Source organism: Etheostoma cragini, chromosome 3 (assembly GCF_013103735.1).
Source record: "Etheostoma cragini isolate CJK2018 chromosome 3, CSU_Ecrag_1.0, whole genome shotgun sequence".
NCBI classification, from domain to species: Eukaryota; Metazoa; Chordata; class Actinopteri; order Perciformes; family Percidae; genus Etheostoma; species Etheostoma cragini.
In genome coordinates, this window is record NC_048409.1 from 7548281 (window position 1) to 7564282 (window position 16002).

The 16002-nt window shown below is 40.4% G+C and overlaps 1 protein-coding gene across 3 annotated transcripts in view; it reads left to right on the top strand.

Moving 5' to 3' along the window:
* nf1a (neurofibromin 1a) overlaps positions 1-16002 on the top strand; it is a 204789-nt gene that overhangs the window by 16854 nt on the left and 171933 nt on the right. For all 3 annotated transcript variants that reach the window (XM_034866988.1, XM_034866990.1, XM_034866989.1), the window contains exon 2: positions 2446-2589. In XM_034866988.1, coding sequence (XP_034722879.1) covers positions 2446-2589 — 144 coding nt within the window. The remainder of the gene's footprint in view (positions 1-2445; positions 2590-16002) is intronic.

Genomic DNA, 16002 nt, shown 5'->3' on the forward strand with positions numbered 1-16002 from the left:
TGCCCCCCCCCCCACCACCACCACCACCACCACCACCACCCCACCATGTATGGTTTAGGCTGTAGTGGGAGTTTTATCAACAGAGGAAGAATAATAATAATCTTTGCGGATATAATAGGTTTCCACAACCCTGCTGTGTGAACTGCTTAGCTTTGCCACTGCAGTTCCTGCAGCCTCGGGCTTGGACCCCTAATTATAGTTAATTACAACGTTGTATATCAAATAGCAAGAGTCATGCAAAGTGGATATGATTTTCACTAACCTTCCTTGTGTTGTAAAACACTATAAAATGTATCCTTAAATATACAAATACTATTAGCCTACTTTCAAATGTGTTGTCTGTCATGTTTACTTTTACCATTGCGTGAAAAATGTATCATAATTTCAAATCAGGAGCCAATCATTTTTATGATCCAAACTTTTTACTTATTAAAAACGCTGACGTTTATTATTGTGTAACGTAAGCACGGGTTTAACTGGTTTGCCTGTCAAATTAACTTTAATGAGTGCATATTGAAACATTACAGTGTGGACACCCTGTGCTATATGGTGTGTGGGTGTATATATATATATATATATATATATATATATATATAGATATATATATATATATATATATATATATAGATATATATATATATATATAGATATATATAGATATATATATATAGATAGATATATATATATATATATATATATATATGGATACAAAGTGTTTTTCAAATGTTAACACTACTTGTACATACTCAACTGCTGTAACATTATTTGTTATAAAAATAAAATTTGTTTAAAACTTATTGTATGCAGTCTGTTTTTACTGGCCTCGCAGTCGCCTCCCCTTCCTGGACTTGGGAAACACAACCTTGAGAACTGGTTGTCCTGCCGATGTTGTGGCTTGCTTGCGGTCTGCATTTTTGTTGTAGTGCATAACTGCAAGGTACAACCTACAAAAATACAATTTTAGAATCAAGTGATTTTGATGTTCTACATATTGGCCATTAGGCAGAAGCGGTGATGTACAATGCTACTGAATAAATTAATTGTACTACCTGTTAAGCATGCCCATAAAAGGGAAAACCACATTCTTGGTTGTGAAGCGCAGGATCAAACCGTGGAAAGCCACCAGGGATGATATTTGTTAATTGTGCCTCAGCTTCTACACATCTTTGACGACCCTCTTATTGACCAGAATTTTTTTCCACGTTGTAGAGTGCCATTGACCCTTAAGTAACATTAATACCCTAGATACTCGTTTAGGATGTTGGCACTTATGGAAAAGAGGGATTTCACACAAGTGCACGTTCAGGACGTGGTTGACAATTAAAACAGGTGCGAACAGACAAGTACTGAATCAAAATAAAATGACATTATATAAAAAGTATTGTAAAGTGAGCTGGCCATAGTACGCAAAAATTGCAATGTTAGTAAATGACGTATAATTACATTGAATAATATGTCATTAGATAATATAGCAAAAGTAAAAAATAATATAGATGATATTGAAGTGTGATCATATTATAAATAATATTGAAAAAGACGGTTAATAAAAACAAGTATTCAAGTAGGCAGTTTGAGGTTGGCTACAACCTTCCAACTGCCCACTTGAACACTTATAGTTTTGTAAAAATATAGCGTACTTACAGGTTGTAGTACTAAATCTCCAGGGTGGCCAGACAGTCATAAGGAGCAAGGTTACCTCCCCTTTCTCTGCTTTGCCCGCCCAGAGAATTTGGACCACCCATGAGAGGGAGATGTCATGGCTTTTAAACAAGCAAAGTGGCAGTTAGTCAAGGCCACAGCCGTAGCATCCACTTTGCCCTCCTCTCTCCTCCTCAAACGTTACAGACTCAGAAATACAGCACATCCTAAGGAAAGCCCATTGTGGGACTAATCTAGTGGCTGTAATTCTGCACCAAGGCTGAAATTTTGGAAAGAGACTTTAGATATGGTATTAGCGGACCAATATGGTGTGTGTGTGTGTGTGTGTGTGTGTGTGTGTGTGTGTGTGTGTGTGTGTGTGTGTGTGTGTGTGTGTGTGTGTGTGTGTGTGTGTGTATATAAAAAAGATCCATGTAATGGGATCTATCCATGTCGGCCATATCCTGAATATCCAAGTCCTCTGTCTACCTGGAGGCATAATTCAAGCTTAAATAGTCTGTAGTTCTTCCTTGCCTCCAACTATGTCACTGTCGCTTCAAATAACGTGGCTAGAAGCAGGAAGAACAACATATTTTGCAGCTTTCTTGGTCACTATAGCACACATTGAATTATTTGCTTCAATTGATTTAATTTATCACGTGGGATGGGAGCAGCATAATGAAAGAAACAAAGCTGATTAAGCTTTGAAACAGTATCATTTTCTGTAAGGATGAATTGACTTCACTGTATTGTAATACCATGAGCTTAACAGTATGTTCATCATCATCCTCTTGCCTTTTTCTTCAGCTTCCCATTAAAGTTGGACACCAGAACACCCACACCAAAGTCAGCACAGAGCACAATAAGGAATGTCTAATCAACATCTCCAAGTACAAGTTCTCCCTTGTCATCAGTGGCCTCACCACCATCCTCAAAAATGTCAACAACATGGTGAGTGGGGTTCTATAGTTTATAGGGGGGGGAGAGTCACAAAAGGATATGTCATCATGTATCATGTGGACGTGCCAACTGTTTTGTTATTATTTAGAATTCCTCATGGGGGCGGCAGAAACTATGCACTATAGCTTTACCAATAATTGTCTCTTTCAGTCGAATTATAAAAAATAAAAATAAAAACTAGTGTACTGCCCGTTGAAAATGTGCCTGTTTGGAACAGCTGATTGCTTGGCCCGTGTAATTGCTGGTTGTAGAATTCATAAAAACTAAATTGTACCCCGAAATTACTTACAGGTCCCCAAACCACTTCATATGCAACTCCACTGTATCCCCTTCTAATAACTTAATCATTTACCTGACAGAGAATGTGGCTGATTCAGAACTCATGGCATTGCGCTACCCACCGGCCCATTGTAAGAGCTAATCAGCACATTTGTGCGTTAATCAACCACCAGCGCGTGCGTGCGTGTGTGTGTGTGTGTGTGTGTAGAGAGAGAAAAGGTGTTGTCTTTAACGAATTTAACATTTCAGCAGAGGTGTCCATACAGGTTTAGAAGCTTGACAGTTAATAGTGAAGTAGGGGATTTGATTTTCGGGGGTATTATGGCGACGGTAATGCTATTACTTAGTAGTATACTTAATTAACTTGGGGTGAGTCTAAGAAAAGTGCTGTGTCTGCCCGGTTCAGCTCTGAGATTTTCTTGCATTGCACAGCGCTGTGAAAGAATAAACTCTGAGATTATTTTATATTCTGCGTCTTGTTAGAAGTGGTGAATGTTGGCTACAGCTCACAGCAACTTAATACTACAGGGCTCGGCAACCTTTTTGAATGAAGTGCTATTTCAGAATTTCTTTGATTATTTGTGTGTTTAATTATGACATCACATCAAATTTGACTATCCAGGGAATCTGTAATTTTATTTCATAGCACCATTATATAACATGTATTTCCCATGATCAGGACATTGTAATTATTGTACATCTGGAGTATGATACAAAGCTTCCGTCCTTATGAAAACATCCACATCTGAGTTGAAATCATTAACCTTATCAACAATACACCAATCTTGTGTATCATCTTAAACTTAAACTCAGTTAGAATGACAGTAAATGCCAAAACACGAGAATTAAGAGTAATAGACTTAGACTTAGACTTCTCTTTATTGATCCTTTGAGATGACTCCCGCAGGAAATTGAAAGGTCCAGCAGCAGCAACAAAGAAATAAATAATAAAAAGACGGTATAGAGACAACAAAATACCAATAAAAAATAATAACAACAATAAGAACATTCGTCAAGTAAACAAAGAGAAGACCATAAATTATTATTAAAGTGTCAGTGTTTAGTCCAACGTTAAAAATTATTATAAAGTGACCAGTGGTGAATTTAAGTCCAGCTGTGTATGTATGTAATAAACTGAAATATGAGAACTATACAATAATGCTGCCATGCTTATGAAATATCCACATCTAAGTTGAAATCATTCATCTTGGCAGAAATACAGTTAATACTTTACGTATTACATACGTATTCTTATTACAGATCTATATGCACAATTCCCATTTTGCATACTTGTACAATGATATTCCCTTATTTCAAAAAAGATTGCAATGGAAGCAAATGTCACAAAGGGAGAATTAAGTGTAAAAAACACTAAACAACAATGCTGCCATGAAAACATCCATGTCTGAGATGAAAAAGAGATTGAGACAGAGCCCTACATTCCAGTGTTTTCTTTCAACACTTTTCGCTTTTTTGACATTTTTGTCACTTTTTCCGTGTTGTGGGTGCTTTTTTGATGTTTTTTTAAAATGTTTTTTGATATTTGTAATGCTGACATTTTCCGTGCTTATTTGGAAGGCCCATTTGTTGTTATAAAAAAACTGAAAACTGGTCAAATTTGACCCGAGGACAACATGAGGGTTAAAAGAAGATATACAGTCTATTGTGTATTTATAAAGTATAGGCCAAAAGTTTGGACGCATCTTCTCATTCAATGCGTTTCATTTCATTTCAAGACCATTGACATTGTAGATTATCACTGAAGGCATCAATACTATGAATGAACACAAAAAGTGTGAAATAACTGGAAATATGTCTTATATTCTAGTTTCTTCAGAGTAGCCCCACTTTGCTTTTTTAAAAGCGCTATAAACCCTTGGTGTTCTCTCGATGAGCTTCATGAGGTAGTCACCTGAAATGGTTTTCACTTCACAGGTGGGCCTTGTTAGGGTTAATTAATTAAATTTCTTGTCTTATTAATAGGGTTGCGACCATCAGTTGTGTTGTGCAGAAGTCCGGTTGATACACAGCCAATAGCCCTATTGGACAACTGTTGGACAAGAACCAATCAGCTAAGTAAAGGGAAACGAGTGGCCATCATTACTTTAAGAATTTAACTTTGAATGTGTCCCCAAGTGCAGTCATGTATACCATCAAGCGCTACAACGAAACTGGCTCAAATGAAATTTCCCCAGTAAAGGAAGACCAAGAGTCAGGCCTTCATGGTCAAATAGCAGCTAGAAAACCACTGCTAAGGAGAGGCAACAAGCACAAAAGATTTGTTTGGGCCAAGAAACACAAGGAATGGACATTAGACCAGTGGAAATCTGGGCTTTGGTCTGATGAGTCCAAATTTTGAGATCTTTGGATCCAACCGCCGTGTCTTTGTGCTACAGAGAAAAGGTGACCAGACGGATTCTACATGCCTGGTTCCCCACGTGAAGCATGGAGGAGGAGGAGGTGTGATGGTGTGGGCGTGCTTTAATGGTGACACTGTTGGGGATATATTCAAAATTGAAGGAATACTGAACCAGCATGGCTACCACAGCATCCTGCAGCTACATGCCATCCCATCGAGTTTGCGTTTAGTTGGACTACCATTTACTTCTGGCCTAAAATGGCCAGAAGTTGCTTGAAAGACTTTTCAGAGATAATCAGTACTTGTTGGCCCTTTTGTCTTCACTCTGTGGTCCATCTCTTCCCAAACCATCTCGATTGGGTTCAGGTCCAGTGACTGTGGAGGCACAGCATTCCATCACTCTACTTCTTGGTCACATTCGCTCGGTGCAAGACTACTTCCGTTCTATTTCCGCTCCCTCGAGTGTGTGGGTGTATACTTCCGGTAAGATGGTGACGTTTTACACTAGATGTCTCCAAGACCTGCCCAAGCTAACCGTATCTGACGTCCACCGATTGGACCGAAATGGATGCTCTGCACCCCTGAGTAAACTGGAAAAAGGATACAAGACATACTTTTCTAGTTTTATTGACAACCATGAAGGTAAGTTGAAAATTGACCGCAAACACATTCACATTGTGCTATTGCTAACTAGCTAGCTAACAATAGCTATTTAGCTATTATTTAGTCTGTTGTCCCGTAGCTAGATGTTTTAGATTTGTTTAGATTGGGCGCTATGGATACTGCCTTTAGACATCTGTCAAGTTAGGATTAGTATGAGATTGTCAGAGCTGGGCCTTCTCAATAGTGGTTTGAGTATTTCTTTTTAGTTTGTGTTGTAATGTTTTGGTTCAGAAACCTAGTGACATATAGCGAAGCCGCTGACTAACGGCCGCGGTCAAGATTATTTACCACCCAATTGTCTGTTCATCCGGTTGTTTGATCGACTGTACCTTGTTGAAAAGAAGTCTAACAGTGTTTTGTCTAACATTACATGAATGATGTTGAATTCCAAGAGTGTCAAACAAAGACCCTGCAGGGAGTGTGACCGTCAGGGCCATATGCTATAGGTCCATGAGGAAGCATAAGAAGCATCAGGACCTCAGAGTAGGGAGGACAACATGTGTTGAACCAGTTCAAGTCAGATTATCGGGTACTTTTGTGACTATAGTTGGTGATGTGGATGTAGAATAACAATAATAAAACAGTGTATTTGACTTAAACCTGAACTATACTCTCATGGACACCCCAGAAACTGGTTGTTACTGCTCCCGTTCTTTGGAGCATAAGTTTACGTAAGTAATAAGTTTAAGTAGGCCTGTTCATGATGGGTATATTAGTCAGTGTGAGTAAGACCTGATTTTGTTGTAGAGATTAGTGATACAGGCTTATTTGTTCTGGTTGTTCTGGTAGCCTAGTGAATCCCAATAGGGCCGCTTGATTATGGGAAAAAATATAATCACGATTATTTTAGTCAATATTGAAATCACGATAGTTGAACACGATTACTCGTTGACTTCGGGAAAGATGTTGGAATTACTGGAATTAAAAAACAGTGGGAAAAAGTAAAGACAAACAAGTAACAAGTAAATTAAACAGAAAAAAAAGAAATTTGGCTTAATACTTTTCCTATATAAACATTTATATTTTTTATTCAGAACAAAAGAGAAAATAAGAGTTTACAAAACATGCAAAACATAATGAGCTAAATAATTGTTTTTCTTGATTATTCTCTTTTTGGAGAACGGCTAGCCTGCTCTCACCTTTAGTGTGTTATGTCTAACATTACATAAATGATGTTAAAATCCCACTGTGTCATTATCCAATGATCATGTTTTATTCATAGATTACTTTTGAGAACAGCTCACCAATTGAAACAGCTGTGCCTGAGTGCTCCTGTGTGGTTGGAACTGCTCTCTGAAACCACAGTGTTGCACTACTGTATCAGACCAAGTACTCTATGTTGCAACTGAAAGCAGTACCACCTGTCCTCAGCTGCACAGAAACTGAGCAGCAATGGCACAAACCAAAAAGACTGGTAAGTACTTAAGAACTTAGGATGTTTCATTTATTTTTGAAAATTGATATAAACTACCCATCTTGTTTCAAAAGGACAACGAAGACAAAACAAGCCCATCATTACCACATCTATTACAGTTATCTATGGTAGCTCTGCCAATTGCTTTCAGAGGGGATTGGAGAAACTTGTGAAGTCTGTCTAATGTATTATTTTGGTTAGTTTGCAATGGAATGTTATGGTGTCTAACCAACTTATGTCCTTTTTTGTTCGTTTACTTGATAGGGTGCGAAACCAGGCAGAGCGGGTAACATGGTCTTCATCTCAACAAAACCCAAGTCAAGACAGTACACAGCTGCTGATGGTGGAAGGTAATCTTCACTGTCAAGTAAAAATGTGTTCTGCAGTCATTGTCAGATTATTTTTGTTTTGAGTAATTGTTTCTATTTTTCTAATTATGTCTCTAACTGTTTTCAAAGAAGTAAGCGCTACAAAGTAGTGGGGGGGGAACTTGCCAGACCCAGATGTCCTGAAGGTCAACGAGGCATACCAGGACTTCACGGCAGACCTTGCTCCTCTAATTACCACCCTATCCATAAGAAGTGATGTCCCCCTTGGTGATTCAGCCGTTGGGACCGTTCAAGAAGGCAGCCTTTTGCCATACCAGCACCCAGTGCCAGCAAGTGAGGTAATCATCGTCCCACCCAGACGCACCCCCTCCACCACCGCTGCCGTTAGATGGAATGGTCACAGGCTGGACCAGACCACATGTTCCTTGGTGTGCACTCACCAACAACACCTAAATGTAATGTCACCTAAAATTACTTTCAACATGGCAAGATCCATCGAGAAGGCCACGTGGGAACAGAGTGGCAGTGCAGAGTGGCACAACCTGAGAAAGATGAGGCTCATTTCTTCCAGGTTCCGGGATGTATGCCATGTCCGAGGTCACAGCTCTGCAGAAAAACTTGCAGAATGCATCCGCAAAGGGTTTGGACAGCCTTGATGAAGATGGGGATGGCACTGGAGCCAGTAGCTATTCAGGAATATGCCCGCACAAAGAAGAGCTATGTGGACTGCGGGTACCTGCACATGAAGAGTGGCGCCTTGCACCTGAAGCCAGGCCACAGCTACTACTGGCAGGTGCAAGCTGCTTATCACTGGAATGCAGTGATAAGCAGTGGAATGCAGTGATGAGTAATCCCATAAGGATTAACAAAGAGAAGTCTAAGTCTAAGTGGTGCAATTTTGTGGTTTTTGCGGAGGAGGACCTTCTTGTACAAAGAATTTATAAGGATGCAGAGGTCGCTAGGGTTATAAGGGAGAAGGGGGATTACTTATTTTTCTATCAGTACTTGATTGAATCTTTTAAAATTAATGATTCCTTTAATCAGTTCTGTTTCAGTTGATTAATGTTTTTGTTCTGGTTTTATTAATCTCTACATATCTCTACAAAGTCTGGACTAACCTTACGCCCAGTAATTAAGCCTGTTTGGTTTTACTGTTCAGGTTTTATTGTTCAGATTAAAACCGCTGTACAACCACACTCTGATGTGGTTGTGGTGGTGTTTATCTTTACAAATCTATACAAAACCTAAAGTGACAATTGTTCAGTGTTGAGATTTCATTGTTTAGTTTAACAAATCTGTACAAAACCAGAGCTTATGTAACTAATGCAGGCCAACAATTGACCTGAGACCATACCTTTCGTATTGATTGAAATGAGAGCCTGAGTGTAAAAAGCCATGTAGATTGTTGATTTTGGATCATTGAATAAGTGTGTTTCAATATTTCCTTATTCTACTTGTTCTAATTTCATCTCTGGTTTTCGTTTTCATTTCAAGTCAGTAAAAACCCAAAGCTAATGTAATGTTAACAATGACACAATTAATGTTTTTTAAGAAGCAAGATAGGTCTTTACAGTATTTATATAGAGAAAATGCAGAAAGCCTTTTCTTGTATACAAACACAGAATAAGAATGAAACAATTATACACTCTACCATTTTAGAAAAACAGGTAAAGAGCAAAGATACCAACATGTCCCGGTAAGATGTCTGAGGTTACATACAGTTATTAATTTTTTTTTAATAAAACACGATCTTTACTATAGCAAAACTGTGTACCTGTTGTTCAGAAAAACGAGTACTGTAAAATCAATATCTGTTAAAGAAATTATTGAGTAGTGTGAAGTCACTAAAATTGTACAAACTGTAAAGATGAAAAAGTTGGTATTTTTTGGATTGATGTTTGATTCCAGTGTTTTTACTCTATGTTCTGACTGTGTGTGTGTGTGTGTGTGTGTGTGTGTGTGTTATCTCAGAGAGGATTTTTACATTTGTAAATTTCCGGTTATCACATAAAACATTTGTATTTGTGGTTTTGCACATGTGGCAATTGTACCCAGTGTCGTTTAGCAATAATAAAAATAAAATAAAAAAAATAATTCATTTTTGTGTTGCCCATGCCTTCACCAACGGCCCATTCTGGTAATTAACCAGGAAGCAGGCCACACTGAATTCTAACATCAATGTTCCCGCAAATAGACAGTGGTATGTCCTTGTTTGTTCTCTTTCACTCTCCTTATGCACCTCTCCACATGCACTCCCAGATTGTGGGCAATTGTGTCTGTCTGACATCCTCTCGACTCATTTGTCGTTTGTTACTGAGAAAGGCAGGCCGGTACACTTTACAAGGAGCAAGGTTGTCCACAAAATAACCTTTGCCCACCATGATCGCCATACCTGGCTTTAGCAGCTTTACAATCCCGGACAGCTTGAAGATCTCAATCACTTATAGAGCCTGCATACAGTCCAGATACAAAGGTGACAGCACTGTGGCGTGCCATGCCAATCATGGCCTTGAATGTAGTGTGTGATTTGTGGGAAGAGAAAACCTCACTCTGAAGGAGCAGAGAGGATGGCATCTGGCAGAATATCTCTGTACAATCAAGGACCACCTGTGCATCAGAAAAAGCTGCATACTCAGGTGGCAGGTGAGCTCTCACTATCTCTGGAGGAATCCAAAAGCGCTTGCTTCCAAGCAGGCGGTACAGGAAATGAGTCCATGTGGAGATGATCCGACTTGCAGTAGTTCCGTGAATGCTGAACCTCTCTGCAAGGTCCCTGAGAGAAAAACCCATTGACGGGTACATCAGAAACAGCAGAAACTCGTCAATGGGTCTCAGTTTCTGTTGATATAAAAACAAAAGCCTCTGTTTAGTTGCCTTGACATTGTTACAAAGTATAAATCAGAAAATGATATCAAGTTATTATTATTACTTATAGTTAGATTTAGTAAACTCAAAAAACCAACGGGAGATTTAAAAATAAAATAGTTTATCTGATTTTAGAGTCCTAGTTAGGCATACAACCCTATGCACGTCAGGATACATTTGTTACCTACCGATGTTTGGTGATGGACTGTGCTGATGCTGGCAGAGGCTGTCTTGGTGCTGGTTATGCGCACCATCTTGTGGATCACAGCAGGTTCAATTAATCTCTAAAATGCCATGAAACTCCTGTAGGACACAAACCTGGTATAAAAGCGCACATTGTCATCCGATGCAGACAGGCGCTCTATCCCAAAACGCTGGCAAAGTTCGAGGACTTCCAACTGTTATTGTATCTCCCTAATCTGGTGACGTAGAGCTTTGTTCTCGTCTGCCAAATAACTCGCCCTCGCTCCTGTTTTGGGGATTTAACAGTAGTCATGGTCTGGCGCCATTTTAGTCTATATCTCAGAGTCCGAGTCTGACTCTGGTGTGGGACTCTCGGCCCGCTGACAGCGTTCATAGACGTTCGGTCTGGGCGCAAATAGTAAAGTAAACGGGCACAGCTCCCTTCTTCAGCCTCCTCTTCTTAAAATGTAGATTACAGACCCGGATGTTTTTAGTCGGGTTTAAGTCATCCCTTTGGCTCATCTGCATCCACTCAGTCCGTACCGCAGCGTCAACAGGAAATACATGAAAGCTGACTTCTTTGTTGTACCGTGATGAAACGGTACATAACGGCACACAACAATGACGTCCTGAGGCGGTCACCCTCTGAAAGGCAAGTCGCCTCTCTTTAATCTTAAAAACACTCAATTATTATTAGTTTTTTTCCTTCTGTTATGAATTATCTCTGGTAAAACTCGGTCCCTTGCTCTTGCTGACAAATCACCAGAAGTTTTCACCTGAAGTACTAGCCCACACACTCAACTTCGAACGTCAACGGTTGCCATCTTGTGCACAGAGCCTATAGCCCTTACACAGCCTGGAGGTGTGTTTGGGGTAATTGTCCTGTTGAAAAATAAATTATGGTACAACTAAACGCCAACCAGATGGGATGGCATGTCGCCAGATTTCCACTGGTCTGTCCATTCCTTGTGTTTCTTGGCCCAAAGAAATCTCTTCTGCTTGCTGCTTCTCCTTAGCAATGGTTTCCTAGCTGCTATTTGACCATGAAGGCCTGATTCGAGCAGTCTCCTCTTAACAGTTGTCCTAGAGATGTGTCTGCTGCTACAACTCTGTGTGGTATTAATTTGGTCTCTAATCTGAGCTGTTAATTTGCGATTTTTGAGGCTAGTGACTTGGATGAATTTATCCTTAGCAGCAGATTTTTGTGACAGGCACTGGGTGACATATTCAACGTTTTACAAAATCTTCTGGGCTGATCATTTTACGGACCAACTGACGTTCATTTCTTAAAGTAATGATGGCCACTCGTTTCTCTTTACTTAGCTGATTGGTCCTTGCCATAATATTAATTCTAACAGTTTAACAATAGAGCTGTCGGCTGTGTATCAACCTGACTTCTGCACAACACAACTGATGGTCCCAACCCCACTAATGGCGGTTTTCCACTGTTTGGTATCTACTGGACTTGCCTCGACTCTAGTCGCCTTTTTTGGTTTTCCATTGTGAAAAAAAGTCCCTGGGACCTGCTACCAGGTATTTTTTGTAGTACTATCTCAGTCGAGGTTCCAAGCAAGCTGAGGCGATACCAAAAGGTGACGTGGAAACCTGCAGACTACTGTTTGGTCGGATCACTGCGTTTTTAGCGGAGTGTGTGTCCATAACAAACGGTACATTTAAAAGAAAATCTAGCCAGACACCGACAGATTATCTACTCTCTGCACTATTCTCACTTTTCAACTGTTCAATATTAAGGGCTATTAGGGGCTTTTGCATGTCGTTTCCAATATTGCACACTGTTACTTAAAAAAAGCAAGACAATATATCAAAAAAAGTTTTTATTTTGCTTTTAAAGTAGCGCATCAAACCCTCCCATGCATCCCGGTCTTCTTCCTCTACACCCTGTGACAGTGTCCCGCGGCTCTGCTTTCCCAGATGCATCCCAGTTGTTGTCATAAGCCTCTCCATGACTCTCCTAAAGATTATACGAAGCCCAGCAGGTCAGAACCAGAGATTTCACCAGTCGGACATTGCCCAGAAGTCTGCGGCGGCGATTTTGTAAAGCGTGAACGCTCTGAAACAGAAACAGTACACAGCATACATGGTTTGGTGTGTAATCATGGTTACTGAAGTTCATGTACTTTATATACCGCAAAGTAAATATTGACCGGGGCCCCTTACACATGCAAATGCTAGCTAACGTTACCAGATAATTTACCCTTTTGTGTCGGCGAACAATAGTCATGTTGACGTCTGAACACCGTCGGAATTCACTGACTCCTATTTTTTTAAGCTGAGATTTTTGTTACTTCCTTCAGCTTCTTTTGAAACAAAACATTTCTTCTGGTTGTGGCAAGTAGCCAACGTGTTGTTGTGAGTCGCGTTGAAAATTACATCATCACGTGTAGCTATGGTGACCAGCAATAGTTAACGAGGCTTTACTCAATCTGCAATGGAAAACGGACGCAGAATGCGTTGAGTAGAGGCGAGGCGAGTCGAGCTGTTACCAGCAGTGGAAAAACGCCATAATAAGGCAAGAAATTCCACTAATTAACCCTGACAAGGCCCACCTGTGAAGTGAAAACCATTTCAGGTGACTACCTGAGGCTCATTGAGAGAACACCAAGGGTTTGCAGCGCTATCAAAAAAGCAAAGGGTTTTGGAAAAAACTAGAATGTTTTCACTTATTTCACACTTTTTAGTTAATTACATAATTCCACATGTGTACATTCATAGTTTTGATGCTTTCAGTGATAATCTACAATGTAAATAGTCATGAAAATAAGGAAAATGCATTGAATGAGAAGCTGTGTCTAAACTTTTGGCCGGTACTGTATAGATACAGTGAGGAAATAAGTATTCGAACACCCTGCTATTTTGCAAGTTCTCCCACTTAGAAATCATGGAGGGGTCTGAAATTGTCATCGTAGGTGCATGTCCACTGTGAGAGACATAATCTAAAAAAAAAAATCCAGAAGTCCAACTATTTGTATGATACATCTGCAAATAAGTATTTGAACATCCAATGAAAATCCATGTTAATATTTGGTACAGTAGCCTTTGTTTTCAATTACAGAGGTCAAACGTGTCCTGTGGTTTTTCACAAGGTTTGCACACACTGCAGAAGGGATTTTGGTCCACACCTCCACACAGATCTTCTCTGAATCAGTCAGGTTTCTGGGCTGTCGCTGAGAAACACAGAGTTTGAGCTCCCTCCAAAGATTCTATGGAGACTGGCTAGGCCACGCCAGAACCTTGATATGCTTTTTACAGAGCCACTCCTTGGTTATCCTGGCTGTGTGCTTTGGGTCATTGTCATGTTGGAAGAGCCAGCCTTGACCCATCTTAAATGCTCTAACTGAGGGAAGAAGGTTGTTCCCCAAAATCTCGCAATACATGGCCCCGGTCATCCTCTCCTTAATACAGTGCAGTCGCCCTTTTCCATGTGCAGAAAAACACCCCCAAAGCATGATGCTACCACCCCTGTGCTTCACAGTAGGGATGGTGTTCTTGGGATGGTACTCATTCTTCCTCCAAACATGGTTAGTGGAATTATGACCAAAAAGTTCTACTTTGCTCTCATCTGACAACATGACTTTCTCCCATGACTCCTCATCCAAACGGTCATTGGCAAACTTAAGACGGGCCTTGACATGTGCTTGTTTAAGCTGGGGAACTCTCTGTGCCATGCATGATTTCAAATCATGACGTCTTAGTGTATTACCAACAGTAACCTTGAAAAAGTTGGTCCCAGCTCTTTTCAGGTCATTGACCAGCACCTCCCGTGTAGTTCTGGGCTGATTTCTCACCTTTGTTCGGGTTATTGATACCCCACGAGGTGAGATCTTGCAAAAAGCCCCAATCCGAGGGAGATTGACACTCACGTTTAGCTTCTTCCATTTTCCAATGATTGCTCCAACAGTGGACTTTTTTTCACCAAGCTGCTTGGCAATTTCCCTGTAGCACTTGCCAGCCTTGTAGAGGTGTACAATTTAGTCTCTAGTGTCTTTGGACAGCTCTTTGGTCTTGGCCATATTAGTAGTTAGATTCTTACTGATTGTATGGAGTGGACTGGTGTCTTTATGCAGCTAACGACCTCAAACAGGTGCATCTAATTTAGGATAATAAATGGAGTGGAGGTGGACATTTTAAACGGCAGACTAACAGGTCTTTGAGGGTCAGAATTGTAGCTGATAGACAGGTGTTCAAATAGTTATTTGCAGCTGTATCATACAAATAAATAGTAAAAATTCATGGCAAAAGCATTTGTGAGCCACAACACTCACAACCTTGAGGCTACAACAGCAGAAGACCCCACCGGGTACCACTCATCTCCACTACATATAGGAAAAAGAGGCTACAATTTGCAACAGCTCACCAAAATTGTTGAAGTTGAAGACTGAAAAAGGTTGCCTGGTGATGAGTCTCGATTTCTGTTGAGACATTGCTTTATGCTGTATTTTTATAGCGTTTTTCTAGTCTTAACGACTACTCAAAGCGCTTTTACATTATACAGGATACATTCACCAGTCACACAAATTCAAACACTGTGGCCAAGGCTGCAAGGTACAAGTTGCCACCTGCTCATCAGATAAACATGCTCAGATTTCAGTGTCTTAACCACGGACACTTCGACATGGGACTGCAGGGCCAGGGATTGAACCACCAACCTTCCAATTGGCAGGCAACCTCTACCTCTAACTCTACCGCTAAGCCACAGCCGCCCCGGCTTTCAGATGGTAGAGTCAGAATTTGTCTTAAACAGAATGAGAACATGGATCCATCATGCCTTGTTACCACTGTGCAGGCTGGTGGTGGTGGTGTAATGGTGGATGTTTTCCCCCCATAATGTTTCCTCGGATCAGGGAGGCTCCAAAATCATGGTTGCAGCTGTCAACATGGCCCCGCTACACGTTCCGTTCTGCGATGCCATGTTACAAACTGCCACAGTCCTGCTGTGCCTTGTATTGCTGCACAGTGCCCTGCTATTCCACAAACTACTACAAAGAACTACTACAATCTACTTTTTTTTTGGGAACTGTTATTGCCACTCTTCGTTCTAACCCCAACCGGACGTCAGACACCGCCTACCAAGAGCCTGGGTCTGTCCGAAGTTTCTTCCCAAAGGGGAGTTTTTCCTTGCCATTGTTGTACTGTTGCTTGCTCTGGAGGAAACTACTAGAACTGTCGGGTCCTTGTAAATTCTGGAGTATGGTCTAGACCGGCTCTTTTTTTTATTTTATTTTTTTATTTAACCTTTATTTAACCAGGAAAATCCCATTGAGATTACTAATCTCTTTTTCAAGGGAGTCCTG